Source organism: Phyllostomus discolor, chromosome 5, assembly GCF_004126475.2.
Source record: "Phyllostomus discolor isolate MPI-MPIP mPhyDis1 chromosome 5, mPhyDis1.pri.v3, whole genome shotgun sequence".
In the NCBI taxonomy this organism is placed as follows: Eukaryota; Metazoa; Chordata; class Mammalia; order Chiroptera; family Phyllostomidae; genus Phyllostomus; species Phyllostomus discolor.
Genome location: NC_040907.2, coordinates 43,173,057 through 43,200,910, shown reverse-complemented (window position 1 = coordinate 43,200,910; position 27,854 = coordinate 43,173,057). Strand labels below are relative to the sequence as shown.

Genomic DNA, 27,854 nt, shown 5'->3' with positions numbered 1-27,854 from the left:
CATAAAAACAAGAGCCACAGCAGTCCCAGGATGAAGCTTTCCAAAATCAGTGCGGGTTCCCCCTGGTATTCAGTGCCTGACATCTGGCCCACTGCCTGGCTGGGTGGGGAGAGGAGGAGGGGCAGAGAGAGAACAGAGGAAGTTTGAGCTGAGCTATCTGGGTGCTGCAGGAGGCGGGGCCTGGCGAAGTTCAGGAACAAAGATCGTGGGGCGGGCCGTGTCAGAGTAGGGAGGGGCAGTGCCGAAGGTTTTGCACTGAAAAAGACGGACTGAACTTCACCTGCTCAGATCACAGAGAAGCGAGGAGTCCGACCCACACTTGAGGCGATGGGCTCCCTAGTGGCGGCCATCTGGAGGTCCCTCAATCCCAGCACTCTCCTGCTTGGTGCCCTAGTCTTCCTGGTCCTTGCAAACTTCTTCAAAAGGCAGAGACTCCCAAAGAACTACCCACCAGGGCCCAGGAGTGTGCCTTTCTTTGGGGACTTCCTCCTACTGGATTTTAAGCAGCCTCATCTGTCCCTTCAGAAGGTAGGAGCAGGCTAAGGTGCTGGACCCTGAGTCCTGACTATGACTTGCAGGTGGAGGATCATCCCAGGGACAGAGCAGGAGGATGGGTGGCTCTGCTGCTAATGCCAGTCCTCTGGTGAACCCCACTTTGAGCCTCATTTCCCTCAGCTGGCAGGATTCCATATGCCCTTTCTAGGGGTGAAATATTGCTAACTATTTACCATTTGTGTGCAAGGCATATTATATTCTTCAGCTCACTTAATGGTATCTTGTTAAACATTATCATAACATCTTATTGTAATATAATGACCTTGTCCTCTTTAGTATTGGTATCCTTGAGCGGGAAAAAGCTGTACTTTCCCTCTCTCCCTCTCGAATGTTCCATTTCCACATGTAAAATACTAATACCACCTAAATCCTCACCTCTTTTCAACTGAATTGCTCCCACCACCACGGTGACTGAGCACCTCATATTCTGCAATCATCTGTCTGAAAGTAATTATGCAGTATGCTAAAATCTTTCCTCACCTCAGATTTTCTTAGTGCTTCAGGATGTTTCTCCTTGACAGGTTCAGTCTCCATCAGAAGCCACTTAGAACCCTTAGGACCTCTTTCCACCTCTTTATAATAATCTCCCTCAGGGAATCCTAACTGGGGTCACTCTGAAATCCTTAAAAATTTCTCCAACATCCAACACTTTCTCGACAATCCTCAACTGGTTTTCTGCCTCTCAATACAGGTTCCTTGCTGAGAGGCAACATTGTGATAGGTGGTTTTGGAAGATTAAATAAAACAGTGAAGGGTCCATAGTAACATGACTCAGAGCAAATGTGCAAAAAGATTAGTTCCCCTAGAAATGCCTGGAGCACTTGAAGCATGTGCCTATATACTCAAATCTGGATGAAGAAGGTTTTATCAGTTTCTGGGAGGAACACCCAATTAGTAACACTAACAACATTAGTCACAGCATTTTAAAGCTACGCTCCTAAATCTGTACCCTAGTTTAAGAAATGCATTGTTTAATTTCCAAGAATTGGGAAGTTTTCCAGTTTTCTTTTGGTTAATGAATTCCATTTTGATTCCATTATGGTCAGAGAACATACTTTGTATAATTTCAAGTTTAAAAATATGTTAAGGTTGGCTTTAGGGCTCAAGCTACACTCTCATGCATGGTTGGGGGAAAAAAGTATGCCAGTTGTATGTGGATTTTCACTGTGCATTATGCTCAAGCCCCCATTCTGGCTTTCTTGAAGGGTCATCTGTATTCTGCTGTTGTTGGGCTGAGTGTTTAATACGTCAATTAGATTTTTATTGCTTGACTGTGTTGTTGAATTCTTCTATACCCTTCCTGACATTTTATCTATTGGTTCTACAACTTACTAGAAGAGTCATGTCGAAATCTCCAACTCTAAGTACAGGTTTATCTATTTCTCTGTTCAGTACTGTTTATTTTTCCTTTATGCATTTGGCAGCTTGTTTACTTGGTGAATGAAGGTTATAGTCGTCATGTTATCTTGGTGAACTGACTCATAAATTATTAAGTAACATCCTTCTTCATCCCTGGTTATTTTTTTTTTTTTTGCCTGGACTTTACTTTATGTGATATAATGTAGTCAATGCAGCTCTTTTTAAATTAGTATTTGCATGGTGTATGCTTCTCCATTTTTTCACTTTTATCCTACTTCCATCATTACATTTGAAATGAGTTTCTTATACACAGCATATACATGGGTCATCTTTGTCTTTTGTCAATCTCTTTTAATTGCTGAATTTAGATAATTTATATTTAATGTAATTATTGATATATTGAAACATAAGTCTGCCATTTTTCCTATGTTTCCAGATTTTTATTCCTGTTTGTTCTTTCCTGTGTTCCTGTGGGTCACTTGAAGATTTTTTAAAATTATTGTTTATTTTAGTGTTTTGAGTACATCTCTTTGTATTTTGTTTTCTGTGGTTGCTCTAGAGATTGCAATTTGAGTACTTAGCTTATTGCAGTGTCCTAGTCTCAATATTTTACCACTTGAAGTGGAGTATAGATAACTTATGACAGTTTGGGTCTCCTTAGCCTCCAGGTTTTATAATATAAATGTTTTAAAATTACCCCTATATACATTGAGAACCACATCAGACAATATTATAATTTTGCTTTTAACTGTGAAACAGTTTTTTTAATTCAAGAGGAAAAGTATAGTTTATGTTTTACCATTCATTTACCCTTTCTGTTGCTCTTTCTCCATTCCCAGTGTTTCAAGTTTTCTACCATTACTACTCCTTATATCTCAAGAACTTCCTTTAATCATTCTTTTAGAGCTGGTTTGCTAGAAAAACATTTTCTTCTCTTTCATTCATCTAATAATATATTTCACCTTCATTACTGCAGTACATTTTCAGTGGATATAGAACTATAGGTCTACAGTTTCTTTCATTCACACTTTTTACTGTTGTACCACTTATTTCAGGCTTCCATGTTTTCTGACGAGACATCTGCTGTCATTTAAATTGTTGTATCCCATGTGCAATGAGTTGTTCTTCTCTGCCTGCTTCTAAGAATTTTTTATTTTAGTGTTCACACATTTGATGATTATATCTCTGGGTCTAAATTCTTTGTGTTTATTGGGTTCACTGAGATTCTTGAATCTCTAGGGATGTCTATTACCAAATTTGAGAATTTTTCAGCCATTAATTTCTCACTTTTTTCAACTCCATATGGATTTTTCTCTATTTCTGGAACTCTTGGACAGTGATGGAACAAATGTTAGATCTTTTGTCATTCTAACACAGTTCCCTGGGTCTCAGTTTTCATTTTCATGTTTTCCAAATTTTCTATTGACCTGTCTTCAATTTTACTGAGTCTTCTATCACTACCCCTCGGCAACTGATTTACTCTACTGAGTACTTTTTTGCTTAGATTATTGTATTTTTCACTTCTAAAATTTCTCTTTGGTTCTTATGTGTTTTCATTTTTCTTTGTTAAGAATTCTTAGTTTTAAATTTTTGAAAGCATTTATATTTGTTTCCCAAAACATTTATAATAGCAGTTTTAAAATCTTTATCCTATAATTCCAACATCTGTATCATCTCAGTATTGGTGTCCACTCATTGAAGTTGAGATTTTCTGTATTCTTGGTAAGGTGAATAATTTTGGATTGTATCCTGGATATTTTGTGTATGATGTTATATGATTCTGGATACCATGTAAATCTCTGATTTTGGCAGGTTATCAGTGGGTTTATGGTCAGAATTATCACATTTGTGGATTGTGGTTCAAATGTCAACTTAGGGTCTAAAGCTCCTACATTGCTATTCTGGTCTTCCATCCCCACCCCACCCCACCTCACCCCTGGTCCCTCCACATAATGTGCTGCTTATAAGAACCCCCACAGGTCTCCATCCTCCATTCTCATCAGTGTGGGCTAGAGATTACAAGGACAGAGACAATGAGGGTGGCTAGGGTAGCCTCTTCTTTACTGTGGGGGAAATTGAAGTCAGAGATCTACCCTGACCTGCTCCATAGGAAAGGACGCCTCCTTGTTTCTGTACAAGAGTAGAAATCAGGGGTTCACAGGCCTCAGTGAACACCTGAATCTCTGGGTATAACTATGCATGCATACAGGACTCTACTGGAGAGCACATCTACTACATACACTAAATTTTCAAGGGATTCTATGACAAAAAGTTCAGGAGCACTGTTATCAAGTTTCATTTCTTATTTCCTTAAGTTTCTTTTTTTCTTTTGCTTTATTGGATAAAAATACTTTCTAACCAGAAAAGCAATAGACAAACTTTGAGACAGTTTAAAATGCAGTTCAGAGAATGAGAAAGAATCTTCCCCCTCTACACCCACAGCCCCAACACACCCCTACACACTCACACATATACACACTCACACCAGCTGTCAGTAATCCCTCCATAGGACTTTGGTGTGTATCTTTTCATACTCCTGTGTAATAAAAATAAAATGATACCCATTTGTAACATTTTATTAGGCTCTTATATATCAATAAATTAAAAAGTTAAAGTTTTTGATAGAAAAAAGGTTTAGAAAACATAAACAAAAAATTTTTAAATACAACATAGATATTGGCAGAAAGGTGTTTAACTTTAGTAAAATACATGAAAAACTTTTCTTTTGTCTATTGGAATGATAGGCACATACGTGCGCGTGTTTGCATGCACACTGCTCAGTGCTGGCGAGAGGTCAGAGGAGCAGGCCCTCCAGCCTACCGCCAGTGGGATTGAGAATTAGTACACTCTCTTCCTTTTTATTTTGTTTCTTTGTGTCTTTGTCCTGATGGTTATGGGGTTCAAGTATGTAAAGCAAGTACACTCTCGCTCAACTCTTTTATCACTAACTTTCCACTTGTAATTGTTCTTTGCTTAAAATATTTATTTTGCTCCACCTAATTCTTTAATTCTACATTTGAAATTTTCATCCTTCATTTGAATTTCCTGTCTCTTACTACTTTTATTTGCCCCTCACATAGCTCCTCTATTAATGCTTTTCTCTTTATTTTTCTATGTTCTTTTTTGAATGTCAGCCTGTGTTAGCCTTCTCAACATCTTATTTTTAACCACATTCATTCCTTTACTGTCTGCTTTTTAAATGACTTGTTTAATGTTATGTATTTAAAAATATGGCCTATCTTACAAAGTCTTCTGAGATTCCCTCTGAGTCATACATTTATTTCCATGTACAGCAATTAACACACTGGCCAGCACAGTGTATTCAACAGTTGTTGGGTATCACCAGGGCTTCAGGGGGTCCTATGAACTATCCATGTTTACACAGCTCATCATAACATAAGTTTCTCATCCAGTAATCTTGGAGTATTCATGTACATGGACATAGCACTGGTAGAGATGGGACTCTGAAGAAATTCATTTCAGTAAATATTAATGGAGTGCTGAGTCCCTTCCAAGTACAGGCTGAGAATCTAGGTTGTCATTTAGCTTAATCTGAGATTTTTCAGCTGTTCTAAACCCGTCCTTATTGAGTATTCTAAAGTAGTCAAGAAACCCTGCTTGTAAAACCTAAGAAGTTTATCCCAGCGTTCAACAAGATGTTCCCTGTAGTTTCTTAGCAGCAGACCAGCTGGAGATGGAATCTTGGCTGTGCCCTTTCTAGCAAGACAGGGTGTGCTGTGCTAGAGATGAACACAGACTGATGGCCCAAAGAACAAAGGAAGTATTGAGTTCAGTCTCAATTTTTTTATTTATTTTTTATTGAATTTCCCCTTACTATTTATCCCCCTTACACTCTCCTCCACCTCCACCCATCCACCTCCTCCCCAATCACCACACTGTTGTTCCTGTCCAAGTGTCCTTTTTCCTTTTTCTTCATTCCTCCACCCCCTCACCACCACCCTCAAAGTGGTCAGCCTGCCTTTTATCTATGAGTCTGTCTCTATTTTGCTTGTTAGTTCAGCTCGTTCATTAGATGCCACATATGAGTGAAATCATATGGTACTTGTCTTTCTCTGACTGGCTTATTTCACTTAGTATAATGTTCTCTAGGTCCATCCATCCTGTTGCAAAGGGTAAGATTTCCTTCTTTATATGGCTGAGTAGCATGTCACTTTGTAAATATATTGTGGGAGAAGGGTGGTGGAATATGACTGAATCCATTGTACTTGCTCTGATGGGCCTGATGGCATCCAGGGAAATAAGGGGCACATGGGGGAGCATGAGTGCTCGGAAATCATGGAAATGAGGCTGCAGACATCTGGAGGAAACGGAGCCCTTCTATTAGATCCACTGATTGCAGCTAGACACACCCAGCAGACCAGAAGCAGCTGAAAGCTTTAACAAGAGTCTTCTCTTGAATAGCCAAGTCAGGAAAAACTTTGATGGATGACCACTCACTGTCATTTAACGTGTCTTGAACACACCTGCAACTTTGTGCAGATTGGTGACATACCCACACCCTCTTCCATTCTCCCCTCTGCCCCTCTCTCACTATCACTTTAACTCTCTTGCTCTCACTAAAGTCTAAGGACCCCACTAAACTCTAAGGTCCTGGTATGCACGTTCTTTTCCTTGAATCTTACACAATGCCTGCAAAATCCTCCCACCACTCAATAGCTTTCTCACCTTGGCTACATTACTTTAGCTATGACTCACTTTCCTTTTCTGAAAGACAAGGGAAATCATTACTACTGTAGGGTATTGTGAGGTTGAATCACATAAAACATGAAAGATGCTTAACATGGTACCCAGTGGCTGGGTCCATCTGTGACCAGGAGTGCCTTCCTCCCACACATCCCTGGGCTCTGGTCCTCTCTGTCACCACTGAGCACATTCAAACCTCAGAGACTCCAGCGGCTGGGCACCAGGTACCACGAAAAAAAATGCCTTTCACATGGCTGCTCTCATTCTTCCTCACAGAACCACTTGATGGAGGGACCATATTCTGCCTTTTCTAGCTGGGGATGTGAGGCTCAAAAAAATCAGGCAATTTTCTCAAAAGCCCACAGGCACTGAACAGTAGAGCTACCATTCACACACAGCTCCAGAGCTAGAGTGCTTTTTCCTCACCACTGGAACCAGCCCTGGAATGCATTTTCTGACTTCCAGAGCACATGTTGAGAAAGGGGACTTCTTTTTTGTTTAAACAGATCTGATTTAGTAAGAAATCCATGCTTGCTATTCCAGACTTACACTGCACAAATGTCAGCCCTCTGGTGAGACACAGGTGCTGGATTCTGTTCACTAGACTCTAAGATGCTTGAGTTTAGAGACCTTGTTGATTTTATTATAGTTCTAGCTTCATAACTCATTTTCAGGACAGTGGAAGATGCTCACTCAATTCATACAGGTTGACAATATGAAAAAAATGATTAATAAAGGAGGTACATGTCCTATAGTGAATTAAATCCAAGTGTATCTGAGAAGAGGAGGAGAATAAAACAAGGAGAAACATTCCTGTCAGCTCAAAGAGAGGACACACCCATGCTCTCAATACAAGCCCTCCAGCTACGCACTACTTCTTTCTTGGACACACAAAGGTCTGCACATTCACATCTAACTATTTATTTTTCAGTATGTGAAGAAATATGGGAATGTTTTCAGCATGGAGATTGGTTTCTGGCATACAATTATTGTAACTGGATTGCCCTTAATCAAAGAGGCCCTTGTCCACCAGGGCCACAAGTTTGCTGACCGCCCCCTATCCCCCATTCGAGAACGGATCTTCAAGAAAAATGGTAAGTTTCTTACCATTAGATGGTAAGATGTAAGATGTATATGTTTAATAATTTTAAGGTCTGTTAATGGTGCCTCTGAGACTAGACCTCTCCCTAGAGGATAGCACACCCTAGAGACCACGCCCATTATAAACTTCCTACCTTTAGTGGAAGCTTGATGTTCTCATTTCCCTACAAACGCTCCCTCTCTGAGAATTGTGCTGGGTCAGCCCTCAAGCCTTCCAGTCTACATTAGAACAGTATGGCATGAATAGTTCAAATTATCATTAAATGAACTTAAACATTTAAAAATATAAATGAAAACTAAAATTTATTACTCTACCAAAGCATGATTTTTTCAGATGCTTCTCTTTCCTCTTTGAAATATTTTATCTGTTAACTCTATATCCATTTACTCTGTTATCTGCAATGTGAAGCACAGTGCTAAGCACCAGCAATAAAACAATGAATAGGACAGATAAAATCCACATTCTTTTTTTTTAAGATTTTATTTATTTATTTTTAGAGAGGGAAGGGAGGGAGAAAGAGAGAGAGAGAGAGAGAAACATCAATGTGCAGTTGCTGAGGGTCATGGCCTGCAACACAGGTATGTACCCTGACTGGGAATCGAACCTGGGACACTTTGGTTCACAGCCCACACTCAATCCACTGAGCTACACCAGCCAGGGCTTAAAATCCACATTCTTATGTAAGTCAAGTTCTATTCGGAGAGAAAGACTATTATCTATCTGTAATAATTTAAAGCCTTATTATAGATATGTGAAGAATGCACTTATTAGGGCTATCTAATCTAGTCCTGGGATTCAAGAAAAACTAATGTAAGTGACAATTAATTTAATCAAGTAAAGAAGCAATCAGGCAGAGGGAATAGAATACAAAAAAGTTGCTGAGGTGAGAAGCACAGTGAACTTGAGGAAATGAAAAAGTGCCAATGTGGCAAGAACAGAGATCAAATGGAATAACTAAATGGAGATAAAGCTGCAGAACTTGGACAGGAATAGTTTATGCAAGTTCTTGATAAGGATGTTGGGTTTTACCCTAAAAACAATGAAGCTCTTAAATTGTTTTCAGTAGAGAAAGGAATCATCAAAAACTGATTTTGTTTGCAATGTAGTGGCTGGAATAAAGGGAGCAAGAGACCATTGCAGCATTTTAGGCTAGAAAAGGTGATAGCTTGGACTAGGAAGGTAGCAAGATAGGACAGTACACTAGGTTAATCTGGGGCAGTGGCAGTGAAGATACATGGATTTAAGATATTCATGATGTAGATCCAGTAGAACATGATGACCTATAAAAAGAGGGAATAGAGGGAAAAGGAAGTGTTTAGGTAGACATCCAAACCAGTATATGGATGGAAACAAGGACGTTTGAAGGAGAAGATAAGTTTGACTTGGGTGGGGAGTTGTATGGATAAAAGCATAAATTCCATCGTGCAGATGCTGAGTTTGCAATACCTTTAAAGTTGGTAAAGTCAAGCTGACAGTCGTATATCTCTGTCTGAAGCTCAGAGATAGAAATAGAAGGTCACTATCAATAGATGCTATTTAAATGTTTAGGTGTGAGATTTTCCAGAAATGGAGTATAGGGGAAGAAGAGAAGACCTCTCAAAGAACTCCATCATTTCAGAACTGGGTACAAGATGAACTAGCCAGAGATATGGGAAGTTCTCTGCTTCTAGAGAATTAAAAAAAAAATCTTGGAAGTGTAGTGCCCCAAACACCACTAGAAAAGATTGTTTCAAGAAAAAATTGTCCAATGCTGCTGAAAAACCAAGTAAGATGAGGTTAAAAAGCAACTCTGGATTTGAGAGCAAGGAGGGCCATTTCACTGGGGGGCTAGAGCCAAAGCCAGACATTAAAAGAAGTTGAAGAGTGCTCCAGAAGTGAAGAAAGGAAAGGGGTGTGGCCTTACCCGTGTTATACAAGAAGTGATGGTCTGTTGAACACACCAAGATGCTGTCTTTTCCTTTGCCTGCATGGGATATTCACTCCTCTGCTTTCTTCAGTCATTTCTTCATTTTTGAAGGTTAAGAGTATATGGGATCTCTCCTATAAGACCCATTAAAGCCTTGCCTCTTTACAAATATGGATTTTCTTACCTATGGGTGCTTTCTTAGTATGTGTAGCATGACATAAATACTTAAATACAGCTGTGTGACTAGTAATGAAAGCGTGGCCTTTGCAGTCAGGTACATGTGAACTTGAATGCCTGCTCAGCTGCTTACTATACTGTGTGTGTCTTTGCAAACTTTACTTTTTCCCTTGTGCCTCAGTTTTTTCATCAACAAAATTTGAAAGGGGTTGATAACTGTATTTACCTCCCAGAGCTTCTGTGAGTACTAAATTACATAATGCATAAAAAATACTAACATGATTGTTATTTCCTCCAACCAGTATATGTGAGCAATTATATTCATTGCTCTGGGATGATTGCTCTGAATACTGCCCAACTGCCTAATGACCTTTTCCTTTCTACAGTCTCATAGAAATTCCCATGCCATATGCTGGCCTTCTTTTTATAATGCTGGCTTTCTCTTTTCAGGACTGATCCTGTCCAATGGGCAGATATGGAAGGAGCAAAGAAGGTTCACCCTGACAACACTAAGGGACTTTGGTTTAGGAAAGAAGAGCTTAGAGGAGCGCATACAGGAGGAGGTCCATCACCTGGCCCTGGCAATAGAGGAGGAGAAGGGTGAGTGTCCTCCTCTAGGACACTTGCAGGAGACTGTGGCTCTTTCACTCATTGCACAGATACTTACTCAGTACTTGCATGCCTGTCCTGTGCCCAGCGCTGTATTTGGCTCTGAGGATATAACCAAACAACTAACCATGACCCTGCCCTCAGGGAGCTCTAGAATTAAGCACAAGGGAAAGGGCATTAAACACATTATTGATTTTAAACTGCCGTCATCAGTTTGACTTCCTAGGCACTGAGTGAGTACTTCCTGTATGTCTGACCAAGTGTAGGGTGCTATGGCCAGAGCCTCAGGTGTATTTTTGTCCTTCAGGTATCATATGTGATGTAGACTATTAGAAAACAGAAGCAAACCAGTCTGAAGGATCTACCTTTTCTTTCACCTCCAGGACAGCCTTTTAATCCTCACTTCAAGATCAACAATGCAGTTTCCAATATTATTTGCTCCATCACCTTTGGGGAGCGCTTTGAGTACCAGGATGATCAGTTTCAAGAAATGCTGAAGTTGATAGATGAGGTCGTACACCTAGAGACGTCCTTGTGGTCCCATGTAAGGGTTTCTTTTTTCATTTCTTGGATAAACATACTGGAGCTGATGTTGGGCATGGTTTTTTTTAAGCTACAATATAACCCTTTGAAACTGAGTTTAACACAATCTTGCTTGAAATCAACCTGTGACTAGCATTTTAGATGGGATAGGTAAATGTTACATAAATGCTGTATGCAAAGACATTTTTAAAATTTATGTGAAGCAGTGAACTTTATATGCCATACACCTGTGCATTTATGTTGTTTTATTTAAAAAGGCCAAGAGCGCCATTGCCTTTCTGTCCCCCATCCATGTCCCTCCCTAACCCAGCCACCTCAGACCTCCTGTCTCAGAACTTTTCTTCTGTGCTTGGCTTCCCCCGGGCACCCTGTTTTGAGATTCATCTGTATTAGTTGCTCTTTTTAAAAATTCTGCATAATATTCCATTTTATGGGTATGCCACTGTTTGCCACTCTCTTCTCTATTGAGAGACACTTGGGTTATTTCCAGGTTTTAAATGTTAGAAGTAAAGCTGCCATGAACATTGCAGTACAATTGTTCCTGTGAATACATCCATTCACTTCTCTTCTTCCATTTACAAAACTCATCATAAAAGATGCCAGGTTTCCAATGCTACTTCCTCATTTTCATGCACATCAGCAGAGTATCATTCATCAGTTTCCTAATTGCATAGGGTAAAGGCACTTGGGGTTCAAATCTTGCCCCTACCTTGGTGGGCCCTGCACTCCATTTTTGTCCTGGGGTTTTCTGAGTCTGTCAAAAACTCTGTGAAGCTTCTTGGTGTCTCAGCCACTGTTCTGGGTTTGGAAGGCATGTCTAGGTAAAAATCGACCCCAAGTCTTGAGGTAGCCTCTCTGGTATCTAGAAACAGGTTTATTTTTATTTATTCCTGATAAGCATCTTTGCTTGGAGGTCTATGGATCCATCACACCAGAGTGGATAAAGATGTTAGTATGAGTCCTGGCACATACAAAGGCGACAGTGAATGTGAGCTGTTATTTTTATTATTACTGTCAACATTATTTTTAAATTCCTTGTCCTCACTTCCAGACATAGTAGTCCCCAACTCAGTGGTTCCATTCCATTTTGCTCTTCCTATTAAAACAGAACCCAGGAAGTCATGAGAGTTCAGCACAGGTACCCAGCTGACTTTCTCCAGGAAAATGAAATTTCTAAAGAGGTAGGAAGGGACAGCAGAGTAGGGTTAATAACCATTTCTTAGAATCCCAAAATAGACCAGGCGCTTTAATGAACAACTGCACATACCTTATCTTAGTTAATTTTCACAGCAATCTTTTAAAGATGAAATGAAGCATCATGGTGTATGCAGCAGATATGAGAATGTGTGAGCAAATCCACATAGTGGTGCACTGGCTCTGGGTTAGGTGTTTAAAGGGCCTCAGGTTATTTGGCCACCAGCATAGCCCTCGGGCCCCATCAGCAACTAGTTGAACTAAGGAGCAGAAACTTACATCCTCCTCCTCATTATTATTATTACCAAAGTATTATAGGTAGAAAGCATCAGAGCTATCCGCCAAGCCTATGTCATGTTGTGAGTCTGGGTGATTTTTCACTTAGTTATGCTATCTGTTTCCTACCAGATATTATTAGAGAAAATATATTCAAAATAAACTTTATTTCATTAAAAATGAAATACTCACATGGAGATTACCTTAGAGGGGGCAAACAAATACATATATATGTTTAACAAATATTTATACACACACACACATATATACATGTATACATATACATATATATGTACATATATATGTATTTTGTGATATATGTGCACATATCACAAAAGAGTGTTAAATGCTCTGAAGAAAAATAAGACAGGATAAGGGAATGGAAAGAGGGTGACGGGGTGCTGCTACTTATTGGATCATTAGGGAGGCTGCTCCAAATAATTGACATTTGGGCAGCAATTTAATAAAGTGAAGAGGTTAGAGTTCCAGAGATTTCAGAGGAAGAGCCTTCCAGCTGGAGGGAATAACAAATGCAAAGGACTACACAGAAAGATCCTTGATATTCTTACAGAGACCAGTGGGGCAGACTGGAGAAAGTAAAGTGGCTGGGAGTGACAGGTGTGTGCAGGCTCCTGCTCATGTAGAGCTTCAATGCCTAGAGAACAATGTAGCAGTTTACCTGCGTGTCTTGGGGAGTCATTGAAGAACTGATAAACAAGTGAAATGATCCTATTTAACCAGCAATTTTCAACATTGCTCATTTCATAGCATATGTAAACTAAAATTCTGCAGTACACCAAATATATATATTTTTTGCCAATCTGACAAAAATTGGTATAATTTTGATTCATTCACACTGGACAGCTATTGTGTTGGTTGTTGTCATTTTTTTGTTAAATTTTACAATCTAAAGAAAAAGAGTTCTGTGCCTCTGACTAAATAATCAGATATTGCATGTTTTAAAAATTCTTCCAGCCCACTGGTTGAAAATCACTGGATTAAACTGTTAAATGATCACTCCACAGTTCTGTGGAAAAAGACTGGGAACAAGGTTAAGAATGGAATCAGAAAAACTATCAGAGGCTATTACAGCATCCAGACAAGAGGCGGTGGTTTGTTGGAGGAGACAGAGCAATTGGGGTGGTGAGAAATGCTCTGAAACAATATATTTTGAATGGAGCTCTGAAATGCTTTGCTTGAATGGGATGAGAGAGAAAAGAACAGTCTCAGTCCAAGTGTAGGCAAACAAGAGCTAGAAAAAGAACATTTCTGCTGTCTTAAAAACTAGGAGACTGGAACCATGATGTCTCCATCATTGTTCTGTTTTTCTCAATTAGCTCTATAATACCTTTCCACGGATAATGCGCTTCATTCCTGGACCCCACCAAGCACTCTTCAGCAAATGGGAGAAACTGAAATTGTTTGTTTCTCATGTGATTGAAAAGCACAAGAGAGATTGGAATCCTGAGGAGACAAGAGATTTTATTGATGCATACCTCAAGGAAATGGAAAAGGTAAGAAAACCACAGTTGTTTCCTATGCTTTTTTGAAGAACAAATGGAGATGTACTGGTTTCCTATGCATGCTGTCACAAATTAACTTAGTGGCTCACAACAGCACAAATTTATTCTCTTCCTGCTCTGGAGGTCATAAGTCTGAAAGCAGTTGGAATGGGCTCCAGTCAAGGTGTTGGCAAGGTGTTGGCTAGGTGTTGGCTGGCTCCTTTGAAGACTGTAGGGGAGAAGCCATTTCCTTGACCTTTCCAGCTTCTAGAGGTTGCCTGTGTTGCTTGGCTCATGGTCCCCTCCTTCATCTTGAAAGCCATCAGTGTAGCATCTTCTCTGCTACCATCCTTATACCTTCTCCTTACAACATTCTTGCCTCCTGTGATTGTATTGGAACTACTGGTATTCTCCAGACTATCTGCCCATATCAAGACCCTTAACTTAATCATGTATATGAAATCCCTTCTTTCCACATAACATCTACTGGTTCCAGAGATTAGGCATGGACATAATTGTGAGTCATGATTAACTACAATAGGGGAGTGAAAATACAGGCAGAATTTCATAGAGTGTAAGAGCATCATTAACTTGCTCTGGCTGGTGTAGCTGAGTGGATTGAGTGCAGGCTTCAAACCAAAGAGTCGCTGGTTGGTTCAGTTCTCAGTCAGGGCACATGCTTGGGTTGTGGGCCAGGTCCTCAGTAGGGGGTGTGTGAGAGGCAACCACATACTGATGTTTCTCTCCCTGTCTTTTTCCCTCCCATCCCTTCTCTCTAAAAATAAATAAATAAAATCTGAAAAAAAAAAGAGCAACATTAACTTAGGATGGATGAGGCAATTAGAAGTAAAGATATGGGTTTGGTAATGTTTGACTGGAGACCTTGGGAATGCCCAAATACTGCCTTTTCATCTTCTAGTCTCTACCCTCTACCTATATCTGAAGGTGCTATATAAAAAAGGAAAAATAAGACTTGAGCCTCAAAGCTTTGTTTTATTCTTGCTTGGATCTGTGCCTAATTATCTACCCCTCCCTCCTTCCCCAGGACAGAATGCAAGGGAAGCTGAGTCAGTTGCCAGAGTTTATCCTCAAGGCTTGAATGGGACCTGATATTGCCCACTTTCCAACACTATAGGAAAGAAAAAGGGGGGAAAAGCCAAACTAGATGTGTAGCATTTAAATCAGTACTCCTTCTCATGAATATACTTCATTGCATTAGTTTCATAATTTTTGACTATCCCATAATTTGTTCCTCTTGTGAAAGTTGGCAGAATCATGGATTTCTTCCCCATCCCCCTTCTTATTTCACCTTATTGGCATGATATTAATAGAAACATTGATTTCTGCTCAGAGGAGGAGACTTCACTTGCTCTATGGTGTGCAGGTATGGGACTCACAGTAAGAGGAATGTGGACCAATTGAGGCTTTCAGAGGAAGGTGGTAATGACTATGGGCTGTCTTAAGGAATGATGGGTAGGTTCAGAGACTTTTCACTTACAAGAAAAAGATTCACTGACAGATACAAAACTTGTACATAGAAGAATTAAATTATCCTTTCTAGTATCAGTATAAATATTTGTTGAGTTTTTGCTGTGTATCCATTACCTCTCATATGATTCATAATGTTCTCTTCAGAGGTGTGTTTTGTTATTTCTATTTTATAAAACAGGAAAGTGAGGCCCAGGCAGGTGATGTGACTTGCCTTGTGTCACAGAAATAGTGAGCAATGTGGTTAATGTTGGAACCAAAGTCCATCTCCCCACTGGGCTAATAGCTTCTCTTTCCACTGTACTAATTGTGTCTCCCAAACTATAGGCATTAAAATCTAGTTTTGACTTTCATTCACCCAAACTAACAAAAGCTTCCAGCACTTGGGGAGGACTGTGCTAACAATGTTGCTGCAATGAGACTCTGCCTCCTGAGGAGACCAAAGGGGAAAGCCCTTCCTCCTAGGGCCCCCTCCTCCCACATGCTCTCCCTAGGATGAAGCCCCTCTGTATTATGGTAACCAAGAACCCTCCAAATCCACTAATAAGCATGGTGCTTTCTAGCATATGGGCAATGCTACTTCCAGTTTCCATGAGGAAAACCTCATCTTCACCACCCTGGATCTCTTCTTGGCTGGCACCGAGACAACTTCAACAACGCTGCGCTGGGCTCTGCTTTACATGGCTTTCTACCCGGAAATCCAAGGTGAGCATGTCGGTAGGTGCCCAGAACCAGCACACAGTGGTGTCTCCTGAAGCGGTCGCCCCAAAGGTGGGAGCAAAAGATAGCATGGTAGTCTGGAAAGGAAGACAGTATGCTCACGAGGCCATGTGGATTTCAGAATGGGAACATTCAGCAATTTTCATGTCGTGATTGTGATGGGTCCCCCTAACACAAATATAACACAGACTCCCTGCCCTCAGGAAACACAAAGTCTAGCAGGGTAAACATTGAAGTTAATTTACATTGTGGTGAATTCCAGGAGAGAGTTACATTCCCACGTGAAATTTTGCTCTAGGGGAGGTTAGATGTCAGATAATACAAAAGAAAAAAAAGGAAGGAAGGAAGGAAGAGAGGGAGGGAGGGAGGGAGGGAAAGAAGGAAAAGAAACCTGGTCTTTGAAGTTATGCCTTCCATTGCCCTGGACATGATGTTCAAACTTTTAATTTTGAGATAATATGCCCTGTGATGTGCCTCTTACTTCCTGTCCAAACACACCTCCACCCACACTGCATGTAACCTCATTAAATCACATGTCATTTTCTTTGCATTGTCATTGTTTATACCTCTGTGTCATTGCACCAGCTCTTCCCTCTACAAGAATGTTTCCTTGATTTTCTGCCTGGTAAACCACTAGCTCTGCTTGAAGAATCTGCTAAACACCACCTCCCATTCCATGTTTTTCCAGTCCCGTAGAGAATGCCTAGCACTCTCTCTCTAGAGATGACCTAACACACCTCCATTACTGTGTTTATTGCACATCATTTATACATCTTCCTCACAAACTGCAGTTCATTCAAGGACAGTGACTATTAGAAACACTTTTCTTTCCCAGGTCTCAGAAGAGAGATCAGATTTGTTATTATACAGTTTTTTTTAAACTGTAGGTAACAGTTTATTAAAGAGATATAGCATGAATTTAGTGGATCAAAACCAATTATTTTTCCTAAAATAAAAGTAGAATAGAAAAGATCAGAGAGCTTCCCAGGTGCTAAGGATAAGTTTGTTTATGCAAATATATATATCTTCTGAGTCATGATGCAAAATGCCTTTTCAACTGTGAAACACATTATTTTTTTAAAGTTTAAAAGCTGCTTAGTTAGGATACAGACTTGATTTCTGTAATAGAGGCTCCAAAGTAATAATGGCTGAAGATGACAGCAGGTCACACCCATGATCATAGCAGCATCAGTCACAGTCTCCAGGAGGTGGCAACTGTGTCCAGAGATGCATGACAGGATAAACAAAATGTGGAGTATAATGGAATATCACTCAGCCTTAAACAGGAAGGGAAATTGACTCATGCTAAAAGGTGGATAACCCTTGAGAAAATCGTGCTAACTTACATAATCCAGTACAAAGACAAATACTGTGTGATTCCACTGTGTGAGGCATCAAGAGTAGTCACATTCAGAGAAACAGAAAGTAGAATGGTACATGCTGGAGCCTGGGGAATTGGGGAGAAGAGGGAGTTGTTTCATGGACATAGTTTCAGTTCTGCATTTAAAAACGTTCTGAAGATTGGTTGCATAACAATATGACTATATTTAACACTATTGGACAGTACACTTAAGAAAGTTAAAGTGATAAATTTTATGTGATGTGTATTTTACCATAAAATGTTATTAAATGAACAGTAAAAATATTATAAAATAGGAGTTTATTGCTCTCAGGTATGAAATTTGAACCACACTCTGCAGAGCCCATTGGGCTCCACCTCTCTAGTGTGTGGTTGTTGTGTTGTATCTAAGATGACGCCCTCACTGAACAGGCAGATATTGCTCCCCACAAAGACTGCTTTTCTACCGTGGAGACGGGATGAAGTGGAGGGGCACCTGCTAAGTATTCAACATTCCCCCTACACACAGTCCATTAGTCAGAACTTAGTCACATGATCACTCTTAGTGAAAGAGGAATCTGGGAGATGGAGTCTTTGGCCTGATAACCAGGTAAACAGCTAAATCCTCTATTGCAGAAAAAGGAAAAAAACATATTGGGGGACAATTAGTAGTTTTTATTATTATCTGGGTGCTCACCTCAATCAGGTAACATAAATCTCAAAATATCCCTAAGATGGAGGTAGATTTAGTCTCACTTAATACAAAGAGGAAACTGAGGCTCAAAGAGTTTAAGGAACTTGCAGCAGTAATTTGGTAGAATAAAAATGTTCACCCAAAATTGTTCCATCCCACAGTCTGCTTTCCACTCTCCATCTACCACCTTGAGAAATAAGAGTCAGTAGAGTGCACTGTAGTGGTCAGCACTTTGATCCAAGTTACTCCATTCCTTAGCTTAGCCAGGCACAAGGAAAGTTATAGAATAATAGAACTTTCTCTTCTCTTCAAGAAAAAACACAAGCTGAGATTGACAGAGTGCTTGGCCAGTCACAGCAGCCCAGCATGGCTTCTCGGGAGTTCCTGCCCTACACCAATGCTGTCGTCCATGAGGTGCAGAGAATGGGAAATATCCTCCCCTTGAATGCGCCCAGGCAAGTGACAGCTGATACCACCTTGGCTGGATACTACATACCTAAGGTAATTAGGGACTCCAGCCTGAGTTCTTCAAGCTCATCTTTTTAAATGACAGGAATTTGAAATAGAAAAGTGGCATGGACTCTTGTCCTAAAGAATCACTTAAATGGGGAGTGACATATATTATTGCTGATTCAATACTAATTTTTTTCTTTATGTGTGGCCTTTGGAACATTAGTTTAACTAGATATTAACAGTTATTATGGAGGGGGAGGGAGGTTCCTAGGTCAAATATGTGTAAGCAAAGATGGGGTTTTCTTTGCTGTGGGATTTCTGTATTCTCACTGTAAAATGTGTATTGTGAATCTTTGTGGAGATAGAGCAGGTAACCATTTTTAGTCAATGTGGCCATGGAATTTTCTTCTTTGCCTTCATAGAGCATCATTCAGGACTAGGACCTGCCATAATTACTGTGAAAAATTCTGCTCATGATCCTGGGGCTATAGAATAGTGAAATATTAAGGGTCAAATGAAACCATCTGGCCAACATCTAACAAAATATTACCACAGGTGTTGTTTCTACTTTTACTTGCCACCACTTGGGGTGGGGGTGAGGGATCTTTCCCATAAGAAAAACCAATCCAAGTGTGTGCAATACTCAGTATCAGAAAAGGAGAGAGAGGAACTAACACTTATTAAGCAGTAATTATGTCCCGTGGAATACATAGACTCTTTCAGAATGCTTCATCAGTTCTCAGTTTAAGTCTGTTATTTCTATTATATAAATTGGGAAATCAGGGCTCATAGTGATTCAGCCTGTGTAAGGTCTCTCAACTACAACATGACAAGAGTTGAGTTCAGGAACCAGATCTCTTCTGATACCCTGGCTCACCTCTTTAATACTACATCCTGTTGTCTACACAGGAGTTGTTTTACTTTCACCCTAAATGAGTCCCTTTGAGATTGCTCTCAGTTCCTTCCTGTTCAATTCCTTGTCCTCAGGAAGGAAATTCTGATCTCTGCCCTCCAGGTTTTTGATAACAGCAGACAGCTCTCTTGTGCCCCCTGGTGCCCTTTCTGCACACTGCACATTTACAGGTCCCTTGCTTTCTCACCACCTGGTCAGATTCTGTAGGTCCATTCTGGTTGTCTCTGTCCCCCTGCATGTGTCCTACCTGGACACAAGCTTAATAAGCAGAACCAGGGGGGTTTACCCATTTTACACGTTTTGGTCACCGTCCCTGCAGACCCAGGGAAAGCAGCTGTGCCTGTAGCTATTGCATTCACTGATTCCTGCTGATTCCATTTTGTAGGTGAAGGCTGAGGTCTAAATTAATTCACAAGTGTTCCTTGCTTTGTCATAGTAATTCATTTAAGCTTCAGGGAACCATCCCAGTCCTACCCCTGATTTTTAATGCCAACATTAATAACCATCCTGAGAACTGAGAGACCTAAGTTACTACAAAGTGTAGGCTAGGAGCCATGGCTTTCACGTCAGACAGGCCTAGTTCAAATCACGGCTCTACCTCCTTTTGTTACGTGACTCTGGGCATGTTATTTAACATCTCATATCTTGTTTTTCATTATTTGTAAAATGAATGAAAACCTACCTCACAGGTGGAAGTAAAATGAGTCCATGCATGTAAAACATTAAATCTAGACTGAGTATGGAGAGTACTTTAAATAGCAGTTATTCTTGATTAAATCAACAAATGTTCATTAAACACCAAAATGCTCAGGTCTGGGTAAATGGCCCTGAAGAAAATAACCACACAAGCACATACTTAGCAACTATGACAACTGCCCCCTAAAAACACTCACAGGTTTCTGTAAACATGAAGGCTGGCTGGAATGGGGAGTGGAAGCAGGAGTGGTCCAAGGAGGCTTTCAAAGGAAGTGATGTTTGAGCTGAGGACAAAAGAATGCTTAAGGGTTAGCTCAGTGACAAAGTACGGAGGACAGACATTCAGATACTGTAAAGAACATTTCAAAAGGTACGGAGGTGTGTGGGAGCAGAGCTGTTTGAGAAGCTGAAAGAAGCCAATGTAATGGGAGTTCAGGCAGAGAGAGAGTGGCCCAGACGGGCCAGACAATGGGTCTGTCACCTCAGAGTGATGGGGAGCTAATGAAGGGTTCTCTCAAGTTCAAGGTATAGGTGGGTGGGTAGATGGGTATGACATGAATTAATCCTATATTCAAAGTTCACTCTGGTTTCAGAGTGTGGAGCAGATTGAAAGGGGAGAGGACAGGGGGCACAGTTAGACAGCTATTACAGGAGTAGAGACAGCAAGGTGGTAGCCTGGACTACAACAAGTGGACACAGAATGGAGGGGACAGAAGCAAGAGATATCTACAGTAAAATCAACCAGCCTCACTGAAGACACAATGAGGAAAAGGAAGGCTTTAAGGACTTTTGGGTCCTTTGCCACATACTTGCGTGGATAGTGGTCCCTTTTACTGGGTGACCTGATGCTACTATCAAACCTCCTGTGCAGTGCAGTAGACATTGGAGGGAAGACAATGGGGGACACAGGGATGAATGAGACACCTTTTACCTTGCAAGCACTGCCATGGTTACCACTTTAGTGAGCAGCTGGGTTAGTTTTGGTATAGTCCTGACTGGCAAAGCTCTTACACTTCATGTCCTCTCTCAAGTCCTACACTGCCTTTTCCCTATGGAGCAGATCCATACTCAGTCAAGAGGAGCCACACCTCCCTCATAAATTCCCAGAAGGCATTTGCTGTCCATCATTGCAAGCTGTATCATGTCAAAGACTAGGGCCCTGGGTAGGTTGGAGGGGGATGGCTGGGCTCAGAAGTTGGTGGGATTGGAAGGGTGAGGATATGGTCAGGTTCCAACCTGAGAGCAGTGGAGTTCCCCCGCACTCATAGGTATGTTGTATAGGTGAAGCCTGTCCTGAGTCTTTGCTGCCTTCTCCAGGGCACCATGCTTATGACCAACTTGACTGCACTGCACAGGGACCCCACAGAGTGGACCACCCCTGACACATTCAATCCTGAGCATTTTCTGGAGAATGGACAATTTAAGAAAAGGGAAGCCTTTCTGCCCTTCTCATTAGGTAAGTTTGAAAACAGTGAGAGTGCATGAATCCAGAGTTCCTTTGTCAGCCCTTTTCTGCTTTTCTCCCCATCATCCTTTGCTCTAGTTGGAATGTCTCTGCTCCACATAGCCCTGCCCAGTGTGACTTCCTGTTACTCTTGTTAAACCTCAGGATACCCAGGGCTGGCATTGCTGCAGGCTACCTTCACTTTCTGAGCCCTTGCTTGCCTCTGATGGAGACTTCAGCTTCACTTTTTCTGTCCCCCATAATACAGGGTACAGAGACTCAGGCCTCGCCTCTTGCTCATGAAACAGTTGAACACTTGCTGTCTTTAGAGTTTTTAAATTTTTCAAGTTCTCTTAAAAGCCTACCCACTGACATGGAATTAGAGCCAATTTTTAATATAATAAGGGAATGGGGCGGGTAAGAAAACAAAGGAGCTACATGCTTTTATCATTGATGGGCATCAGGAGACTCTGGATGCCATGGCTGGATTGGATAGGACTCCACTCTATACGTGTGTACCTTTTACCTCTTTAAATTTTAATTAGTCTGTATAAATCCAAGTAATACATTTACATGGTAAACTACTCAAATGGTGCAAAGAGGGTGCTGTGTCAACTGTCTCGTTTCCAAGCCAGCCAGTTCTAAAAAGGGTGTTATAACATTGTAAAATGAGTAACAAAAATTCTTAGTATGTTTCTTACTGTTGAATTAAGTATCTTTCATGGATCATTTCAAGTAATTTCCCAGTTCCTTAGTTCTAAAAACATATTATGTGCCAACGAGTCAGCCCTGAAGATTTGACAATGAATGAAGTGGAAAAAAAACAACTGTTCTTGTTCTAGTGCAACTTAAAAGGTTTGTGTTACTGTTACCACTGCAGAGATAATGAAACTGAGGCTGAGGGGTAGCTTAACTATGGTAGCTTTTTATACATTTCTATTTCACACTTTTTTTCCTTTTTTGCATTGACTACATATTAGTTAAGGAGAAAATAAATCATTACACATGCAAGAGAGGTAGTTGTAGTGACTACTGTGGGTGTTGGAACCCAAATGGTGTGAGAAGGGCATTTGCAAAAGGGAGGGATCAGCAGAATCCTAGACTGGGCATCAGAGCACAAGCAAGATGAGGCGGGGTCTGCACAGCACGGCTATGGCGGCAATGGAAGAGAAGTTATATACACAGGATACTGTTCCAATAAGTAAACATATTGAGGACAATGGGAAGAAGTTACAAATAGGGGAAGGAAGATAATAGAATGAACTCTGTGATGTTGAATTGAAACCAGATGTTATCGATATGAACTCATATTTTTGATAAATAGGTAGGTAGGTAGGTAGATATAAAAGTAAATGACATAAACAGGGATGTATATATTTAAATATATACTCACACTATATACATATACAGGTTTCCCAGCTCTACCCATGAGATGCCCTGGGAGCAACACTGTTGCGCGTGGGTCACCGGCCAGCAGTGACCACGGAACGCTGTAGATGGCTTGCCGAAAAACACGTGAGAACAAAACATGCACAGAGACAAACTAGTTTCTGTGGGGAAGTAGGGACGAAATGGCCACCCCCCCCCCAGTGGGGAGCGTGCCGATTTACCATCCATACCTGCTTTTATTGGGCTCATTTTGCATAATAATTCAGGTAAAGTACAGTACTTATCAGGGGGAAGTAAGGAACTATAGAAAACAAGGAACTCTGCTGGTCTATTGAGTTGGGGTCAAAGAGCTGTAAGACTTTGAGGAACAAACTTCCTCCTTAGACCCCTCTCATTCAACTGAGAGCATTCTAAACAAAGAAGGTTTCACAGTAATTTACATGTTCTTTCTTAGGCCTGATCACCCAGGGAATCTGCCCTTTTCAGCACAGAGCTGCACCACCCTGTCATTGTTTCAGGCTTAGCACGGGAACTGAGGCAACCAAGAGATAAGGAGTTTTTCTCCCAGACGATGAGAACTCAGGCTATGTCAAAGCCAAGGAGCGAGGGTCCATCACCCTCTTTTGCTGCAGCCCCCCAAGTCCTTCTTTTGGGGGGCCTCCCAAAGTGATCGTGCCTGGCTTAGGTCGCTCCCCCCGTGGGGAATCTTACCCATCTTTGGCTAACCGACCAAGCTTTTTGGGGTTCAGCAGCAGAAGCAACATTCCTGCCAGGGAGATAAGCTTTTGTCTCCTTGCTGGCTTAGGGTTCCAAGGGTGTTCCCTTAGCCTTAGCCTAGGCGGGGGGTTTCAGCTTCTGATACTAGTCAGGGCGGTTCCCAACACAACACCACCTTGATACCAATGAGCTCCTCTAACACCCAGATTTTGGTTTCTGCATAATGTTATCCACTGAGAGAAACCAGGATTTCTGGTGAAAATGGCTGATTCCAGCCTGGGGGAGGGAAAGCATAAGTGAACCAGGAAAATATTTTTGTGCCCCAAGTTAAGAAAATACCATCTCAAATGCTCATTTACTAGACATATCCCAAGTATCTTGAGAACAAAACACTAATAACAAATTTTACCTCTTTGAATGAAAATAAGAATTTATGAATTCATGAAACACAAATAAATGAGTGAATAAATAAAATAGGGAGGAAAGGAAGCATTTCCTTTGGTAGAATTCTAACTAATAATACACAAGGAATGAGGGAATTTTAAAATTCCTCATCAGGCAACCATTAGAGTAATAAGTAATTTGACCAAGAAAGAGCAATGAAAACTAGTTCATTGAGGATTGGTTTATTTATATACTCTCAAAGAAGTATTTATTACTTGCAAAGAGAAAAATAATTTTACAGGGGAGAATTGGAAGACACCACCCTAATGGTCACCAGTAACGGGACAGATCACAATCATGTCCCACCTGACTGAGTGAAGAGGACACAGCCTCACTGGGGTGATCTGACCACCAGAAATGCATGACCTCACAACCTGAACCTAATCATGAGGCAACATGAGGGACATTTACAAATAATGCGTCTGCCATTTTCAAAAGTGCCAAAGTCATGGAAGTTGAAAAGTCACTTCCTGATGCTAAACTGGATCCTTTACTAAATGAAGGACACTAGTGGGAGGATGGCAAAACCTGATTAGGACCTCAGGGGAAGATAGATGATGGTGATTTCCTGATTTGGTGGTTATGTCGGATAATGTCCTTGTTTGAGGGAATTCATACTGAAGAGTTCATGGGTAATGTAGGCAATTTACACTTCAAGTAACTGAGAAAAAACTAAGTGTCTTGTATTATCCTTGCAAGGTTTCTATACATTTCAAATTAAATCAGAATAAAGGGGACAATGTGGAAAGTATCACAGGAAAGAAGGATAATACACAGAAAGCTATTTTAGTAATGCTACCACTCAAATGATTTACCTGCAGTAGTCTTTTAAATTGTATTCCTCTGGGTACTTTTTTTTATAACTAATGAGACAAAGCTACAAATAAGCTACTTTACAGCTAGAATGTTTAATATTGTCCAGCAAATGTATTAAGATATTTTGGTTTGCTCTCTATATTATTATTTGGATTCAGTGTATAGCTCAGGCAATATATAAAACACAAATCCCACATTAAACACACATTTCCACCAATACCTACAGAATTTAATTTGCCTTAAAGCACATGTCTAAAAAGTGGGAGGAATTGAATATGATCTCTGTCTTCTGCCTCCAGTTCTAGACTCATACCTGGGCCTCAGATATGGCCCAGACAAGGCCAAGTGTGAGCATACAGTAAAGGATCCAGAGTAGGACCCACGTTAGAAGCAAAGGCACTTTGGGGGAAGGACAGTCAGGCATCAGGACTGTTCAGGGAGGGGTGCTGAAGCAGTTCCAATGTGGAGGGCCATCCATGTCAGCAAGGTCCCTGACCATTAAGGAGGAAAACATGATCTAGGGGACAAATGCCTGATGCTTTAGAAACCCTGCTGACATTACTGGCTTATACTTTCAGATAGTACTCTTCTAAGGACTAAAAGAAATTAACTTTTTTCTGCTTCTGTCATTGTTGTTTGTTCACTGATTTTTACAGTCTACAGGCTAGACCTGCACTTTCTAGGTCAACCCAGGCCTCCCACTTCTATCATCACCTACACCCTGCACCTTCACCTGCCTGACCCTGAAGGCACTGCAATGAGTCCACACACACATTTCCCATGTTTTGCTTCAGCCAAGTGGTGGTCAGATTGTTACAGAACACACAACAAGGGGGGCCTGGGATGATATACTATTATTGAAAGAATGCCCCGGGTTGGTTATGTCCGCCGCCAGAGGAAAGACGTCTCTCAATGCCAGAGATTCGTGAAAAGGAAAGGAAACGTTTATTTAATGCTATACAAACTTAAAGTAGTGACCTAATGTCTTCACCAAAATCCCAAAGTCCCTTAAAACACCCACAAACAGACACAGTCCTTCCTTCCTTCCCCCTTTGCCCAGTCCAGAGTACTGTATCTCAGGAAAGGAAATAGAAGTCCATGGCTTAGGTAGTCCTCTGGTTCTTCCCAGTTAGTACTCGATCTCGACTGGGAGACCTCCCTGGGTTCCCGGCACCCTCCGCTGAGTCACTGGGATCTCTGCTAAAACCAGGTGGTGGTTCCCCCTTCTAAAGCTGCGGGGGTCCCCACTCTGCCAGGCTGCGTGGTTCTCTCCAGGGCTGCCGCGTGCTTCTCCCTCTCTCAGGGCTGCAGGAGTCTACACTCCGTCAAGTCCGCATGCTTCTCCTTCCTAAAGCAGCATGGTTCTCCTCCAGGGCTGCCGCGTGGTTCTTCCTCTCAGGGATGCACATGGCTCTCTCCTCCTCAGGGCTGTGCATGGCTCTCTTTCCTAAAGCAGCATGGTTCTCCTTCCTAAATGGCCGCCAAATCTGGGTTTTAAATCCCCGCGGCCAATCTTCTTCTGCAGCCTCATTTCCGACTCCTCCCACACTTCACATGCCAGAACTCGTGTCCTTCCAGCTTTACTGGGCTGCCATCATGAGTCTGGGCAGGCATGGCCCCATGTCCTGGAGCCAGTCCTCTCCCAGCTCCCACGTAGGCGCTGTAACTCAGGGGACCTGCCTCCCAGGTCCCATCTTGGGGGGAAGGTCCCTTTCCATCCCCCTGGCCTTGAGCATGGCAATAGCTATTTAGCATATCTAAGTGACCAGCCAAAGGCTATAGGTATGCTAAATGACCATGCCATGGATTAGCTGCAAAGCTGCCCTGCACGTTCTTGCTCTGTGAGTCCCTTCCCCCAACTCATACCTGTGGGGGAAGGGGTGAAGAAACCTTAAAATCTCCTGGACACCTTTAGTTCTGGACCCCATTTCAAATGCCTATTTGGGGTCCCCCCTCTTGGCTGCACCCTGTAACAAGATTACATAAGTCTCTGTACAGAAAGCCCCAGAGCCTAGCAGGCCCTTCTTCTGTTGAAGTTTTGCAAGATGTAGTAGATTTCGATCCCTCCTGGGCACTGACATCAGCTGGAAACATAACTCATCTTGTGTTCTTGTCTTTCAGGAAAGCGGGCGTGCCTTGGAGAACAGCTGGCCAAGGCTGAGCTCTTTATTTTCTTCACCACCCTTTTGCAAAAATTTACCTTTAAGCCTCCAGACAATGAGAAGCTGAGCCAGGAATTCAGAATAGGCATGACTGTCTCCCCAGTTGACTACCACATCTGTGCTGTTCCTCGGGCATGAAGGTGGCAGGGAAGGAGAGGGGAAAGGAAAGCAGGAAGAACGGGCATGTCCTCTGAAGGCTCAGCACCTGCTCTGAACCAAGGGAGCAGAGTGGAAGTGGCTCTGAGCAAAGAGTGCAGGCATTGGAACCACAGGGAACTGGATTCAAATCCAGTTTTATCTCCTCCAGTGTAGCCTTGAGCAAATCATGTATCTCTAGAAAACACCCCCAATGGTATTCCTAAAATAAAACCAATCACATCAGGCCTTGAACTTGCTAAATATCTTGGATCTTATCTTACATTTTTCCCCCACTCAGATCATCTGAGTAGGAGGCTGAGGGATTGGCCAAAATACTTCACGTAATATGATCAGTCTCCTCATCTGTAAAATGAAGGACTTTGTGGAAAGAATCTCTGAGTTCTGTCCCTGCCACACTGTACATTTGTGCTGATTGTATATGGGCAGGCATTCACACACTCCGTGTGGAATAAATGTGAAGCCACCAGGCCTCACCCAAGCCTAATAGATGGAT

At 41.5% G+C, this 27,854-nt stretch overlaps 1 protein-coding gene across 1 annotated transcript; it reads left to right on the top strand.

Annotated features, from left to right (window-relative positions):
• Positions 1-300: 300 nt before the first annotated feature.
• On the top strand, positions 301-27,603 carry LOC114496679 (cytochrome P450 2J2-like). The gene is made up of 9 exons (XM_028512354.2): positions 301-528; positions 7,550-7,712; positions 10,254-10,403; positions 10,796-10,956; positions 13,763-13,939; positions 15,979-16,120; positions 18,482-18,669; positions 21,548-21,686; positions 27,162-27,603. The coding sequence occupies exons 1-9, from the start codon at positions 328-330 to the stop codon at positions 27,338-27,340; spliced, it is 1,500 nt and encodes a 499-aa protein (XP_028368155.1). The 5' UTR covers positions 301-327; the 3' UTR covers positions 27,341-27,603.
• The last annotated feature ends 251 nt before the right edge of the window (positions 27,604-27,854 follow it).